At 40.4% G+C, this 5,208-nt stretch overlaps 1 protein-coding gene across 1 annotated transcript in view; it reads right to left on the reverse strand.

Annotated features, from left to right (window-relative positions):
- LOC102292177 (alpha-2-antiplasmin) overlaps positions 1-2,346 on the reverse strand; it is a gene marked incomplete at both ends in the record, with an annotated part of 4,220 nt that extends 1,874 nt beyond the window's left edge. The window contains 6 exon segments of the mRNA XM_005953200.3: positions 37-179; positions 574-719; positions 1,099-1,141; positions 1,238-1,381; positions 1,957-2,185; positions 2,278-2,346. Coding sequence (XP_005953262.2) covers positions 37-179; positions 574-719; positions 1,099-1,141; positions 1,238-1,381; positions 1,957-2,185; positions 2,278-2,331 — 759 coding nt within the window.
- Between the last annotated feature and the right edge of the window lie 2,862 nt (positions 2,347-5,208).

Raw genomic sequence — 5,208 nt, forward strand, 5'->3', positions numbered from 1 at the left:
TGTTAAATGTTGTGCTACCCCAGACGTTGGTGTTACCTGTGCTTCCAGTTTGGAATCATACATCAGGCGTAAAGGGTACTGGACAGATTTCATCATGTCCACTGACACAGAGTTCTGGCTGTCCAAGTAAAACTCTCCCTTTGATGTTGCTTGTGGGTCAAACTGTGTTTGCCACTGACCTGATGAAAAGTGGAAAAAAGTCAGAATCATTAGCAACTTAAATTCAGTTTATTTCTCAGTTGTTGAAGCAGCTGTAGATAATCACATTGTATCACGGCTTGTCTTTACAGTGCTCATTAATAGCATGAGATGCTTCCCTGGTTTGCACAATGTGCTGTCTGGTTATATGACAGTGGTACTGTTTCTTGAGAAGGATGTCCTCCTTGGCCAGGACAGATTTTTTTTCTGCAGTTTTCACAATTCTGAGAGCTTTTTTCTCCCTTTAGAAAACTTTGATTTATTTGTCCTGTTAATGAGCTTTGTTTATTAATTAATATTAATTTAGCTTTGTTCCATCTTTTCTCTGACTGTAAAACACAATAATGAAGAGTTTTGTTTTGTGGAGTGGGTCACCTTTGAAGTATACAGCATTCATGAGCATAAGCACCACATCATGTGGAATACTTTCTAGGAAGTTGGGGATGTGTCCATTGGTAACATTCTCAACCCATTGGTTGACCTCGTCCATAGAGACTAAAGGAACAGGCTGTGATTTGTACCTGGAAAATTCATATCAACATGGCACATACAAGACAAGAGTAATGAACAGACATTTAAGAGAGGTATCTATTCTCATTTTTACCTATTTTTTTACCTGCATCAAATATAAAATTATATATTTTAACATGACGTTTTGTATTATGCAGTGAACATTTCTGGCCATGCTCTCAGGCCCTCTTTAGCTTTCTTCTTAATATCTTAATTGATTTTGAGCATTGTTGCACCACCTAGCAAACTGGAAGACTGTAAAACCATAAACAAACAGGAACGTATGAAACAAATTCGATTTATCCCTTTATTCCACCAAAAAAGTGTTTTTTTTTAACTTGGCTGCTTCTCTGGAACTTTGTGCAATACTTTCCCAAATGTAAATTATACCTGTGCAGAGACTCTTCAACAAAGGACGCCTTCACTTTAAATCCTGAGAGAGAAAGGACAGGAAAAATACAAATAGAAGTCCAGATTTATACCAATCTTACGATAAATCACCACAAGTACAATATTCATCATCTCATACCTGGCTTCAGGTACATGCGTGCCGCTACCTCCAATGATGTGTGGCTAAAATGAGGTACAAGGCTTCCCAGTGCATGATGGTAGCATGCCAGACCGTGGGCGTGAAGGGTCTTTAGTAGCAGCTTCTCTGTCTCAGTGCGAGCACCTTCGAGAAAAATCAGATCACATAATAAAACCAAAGAAACATTTCATACCAGCTCCTGAACTTCATCACAACATGTCTGCTTCTGTCTTGTGTAGAAAAGTACTAAATGTAGGCTGCTGGTGTTGATGATGTTTGTTCCTTTTGCATGTGGACTGCCACAGAAAAAAGAAAACTCACATTAGACAAACAGCTTCTTTGTAGTTGAATGAAACCATATTTAAAACCAGATCAGAATTACTGGCAGACTTTCTGTTGTTTTGGGTTCAGGAGTTGTGCTTCTCCTATTTTCATATTAATTCTGTCTCTCTTGTTCACTTTAAGTTCAAACCAAACTTTCAGCCAGCTGGCACTGGATACAACGAAGTCAAATATCAAACTTCATTAGAAGGTGGAAATGACCATTTTTAACATTGTTGGCAGTAAAGCCCAGACCCCTCCATCAAATTCAGTGCCTCGTCTTCATATTTTCAGGAAGTGATCAAGAATTTCACAGGTTTCGTCTTGTGACGGTGCTCGCAAATCATATTTCACAACGTTTGTCAGATAAAGAGATGAACCTCTAACCCACAACTGACCTAAGGTGAGTTGACCGAGGGCAAAAGCAAGACTGAGCGGTGAGAGGATGACATTGGGCTGCTGTGGACTAACAGGAAGATTTTCCAGGAGCTGCAAACCCAGTTGCTCGGTGGCCTTTCCTATTGCCCTGTGTGCCTCAGGGCTGAACGCTCCTCCACAGCTGTCACCCTCTGACGCCTCGCCTTCTTCTGCTTTACTGACACTTGTAGGTGCTGGACTGGGCTCTTCCTGAAGACATGAGAACAGACTGGGTTATTTTCTAGTGTACAGTTACAGGGAGAGTATTTCCCCTTAGTTATTTAGACTGAGGTTCTTCTTACAGTGAGTCCCAGATGGCAGAGACAAAGCAAGAGAAGAAGAGGATACAGCTTCATCTTTGAACAGTCAACCTGAAAATGTAAGGAAGAAGAACATATTTCATTTTAATGAGAATTATTATTCATCAACAGCAAAATGAAAATGGAAAGAGCCATCAAAGTCCGACACTGGAGACGTCCCAGATACGTGTACACAGTTACTCTTTATTAAGATCTCTTTTGATTGAGTTTTGAACTGATTAAAAGAATTCAGGCACCCAGTTTCCCTGAGAGAAAGTCCCACTGGGTGCAATTCAGTGATTTTTATTTATTTACTTTATAAAATGTTACTTTCTTATTTTTCTCATTGCTAACTTAAGTCTTTTAACCAGAAAGAACACAGCTACATAAATGCTGAGAAAATATTATCCAGCAGTAGTTTTTTCCATTTGCACCAATAAGAACGCAGCTACAGTGATGTCACTCGCTGGTTTTGCCATCCCAATCTTGTTTTGTGTTTTGATGTGATGAGCAAGACAACAACAACAATGTTTTAGGAATAAAAATCATGTTACCATGTTAACACAGTATATGAGTTACACCTCAGAGTACACCCGAGTAAAAATCAGCCCGGGCATTTTGACTGGAGACCGGCCCACCAGGTATTATAGGAAAAGCCATAAAGCCTTTGAATGAAAACAAACGTCGTTGTGACAGTGATGTACAGTCTTGTTGGTGTATATGTATCAATCTGATAAACTTAAACCTGCACCATCCTCCCTGTTCTGGTATTCTAAACAGTGCTTAGCTGAAACCCAAAGAGCTGGTCGAGTTAACCTCCTGAACTATCTACAACACATGGTGGAAACCTGAAATTAAGACAGAGAAGACTAGAGGTGAGACATGACCACTACTGAATATTAAAAATAATAAATGACAGATTTAGTGATATTTTCATAAACTATTTATTTACCACATCAATAAACAGCACGGCAGGGCAAATATTTTTTCTAACATGGCTTTTAAAGATGAAAGGAGACAGAAAGACAGGTGAGAAAGAATAAAACTTAACTGACTTTTTGATGGCATCTTACACAAAGTACTGGTACAGAATCTAGAAAATGTGGGGAAATGCTGGCATCATGTACAGTACTTTCTTCTGAAGAAATTATGTTGGGACCCTGAAAAAAACTTGCACTTTGGCGACAGTGGGAAGGAAAAACTCCCTTTTAACAGGAAGAAACCTCCGGCAGAAGGGTAAGATCAGAATATCTCTTAGCTGCTGATATTAGCATTTAGATCAAAGTACAGCCTCACACAGCTGCTAGCACACCAGCTGTGCAGGCTTTCATCTCTGTACTATAACTGTGAGCTGACGGTGATGTTTAAGGTGATTTGAGCTGATTGTTGGAATTTGGTGCTCTGTAAATAAAACTGAATTGAATTGCATTCATGTTCTGCTGTCAATATGTTGATATTTCTTTTGAATTATGAATTATTCATTGGTGCCTGGCTTCATTTGCATCTGTTCCAGGTTTTCCAGATGACAAACGTTCGGCTTCTTCCAGCTCTCAGGCCTCTCTCCAGTTCTTTAGTCTGCATTTCATTGGAACTTCAGCAGAGTGAGAAGAGGGAACCGTGAGACAGAGAGCTCAGTTTGTATTCGCAATGTGTGTGTGTTATGAACACCACTGAACTATAACTTTATTAGTATTGTCATACATGAACAACAGGTGACCCCAGTTTCAGGAAAACACTGGAGATCACATCATAAATTAACAATAAAACAACAACAACATATAAGCGTGTGGGACAGCAGGAGGCTGAAAAACTCCTAAGTTGACTTCTATAACTAGCCTTGTGAGGGCGCTACTGGCAACATGTTTTAATAGGTTACATAACTCTTCCATGCACAGAGATACCTGAAGGTGCTTTTGTCATACAACACACGGCAGCTGCAGTCCTGACCCACTGAAACTAATCAAGTGAATCATTAGAAGTTGACGTAATCACACTTTTCTGAAACATTTAATAGAATGTAAGCAGAGGTGGAAAGCATTCTCAGACGGGCGATTATAATGTTCACAGGGAGGTGTGGGTCACACATCAGTGTGGTGCACACATGTGGTCTCAATTACCCCGTCTGAGATTCCTGAAACACTTCCCAGATGGAGGAAAAAGGACAGAAAGTTTGTGAGCAAAGCTTGAAGAAGTCCTCGTTGTGTGTGATGTCCTTGTTGTTCTGGACTAAAGTTTCTGAGGCTACGTCCACACTAATGCGTTTTCCTTTGAGGTTGCAGGTTGAATCGTCTTGTGTTTCACGCATGCACAGGACTGGAATGTAAGGGTTTGAATGTGGATGCGCAACTCTGTGAAAACGACTGAAAATGCTAGTGTGGACGTGGAGTTTTCAAATCTATCCGAGCTAGTGTGGACGTAGCCTTAAAGCTGCAGGATGCTGAGGAGAAACACTGACATGACTCCATCAGCTCAGTTCACAACATTTTAAATGCAGTAATGTAAATGAGTACATTTGTACTTTAATGAAATGCTGATAATTACTCTGCAGTCCAGACTCACCAGCCAACACCTCTGAGTGTCCATCAGAGGGCGACAAACACTCAGTGATATCTGCCAGAGGCAGCAGAGGAACTTCAGCTCACATGTGGTGTAACAGCAAAGCGCACACGATCACTTTAAATGCAGCTGCAGACGGTCTAATTGTAATCTGATCACATATCATGTTGAAATTCAGATTGGTGTCAAACAACATTTTAAATGTTTACATTCTGAGCCTCAATATTTTTCTACTGAAAATCAGCTAAATCAGTCTCAGTGGGTGGACCCAGAACCAGATCCCCCTGAAGGAATCCGAGGCTCTGTAACAGGGCAGTTCCCAGATGGATCAAGGATTCACACTGGATCCGGTTTAGCGTGACTCATTTTCCAGATTAC

This window comes from Haplochromis burtoni, unplaced genomic scaffold (genome assembly GCF_018398535.1).
Source record: "Haplochromis burtoni strain Fernald_Lab_line unplaced genomic scaffold, NCSU_Asbu1 Contig_2779, whole genome shotgun sequence".
Taxonomy (NCBI): domain Eukaryota; kingdom Metazoa; phylum Chordata; class Actinopteri; order Cichliformes; family Cichlidae; genus Haplochromis; species Haplochromis burtoni.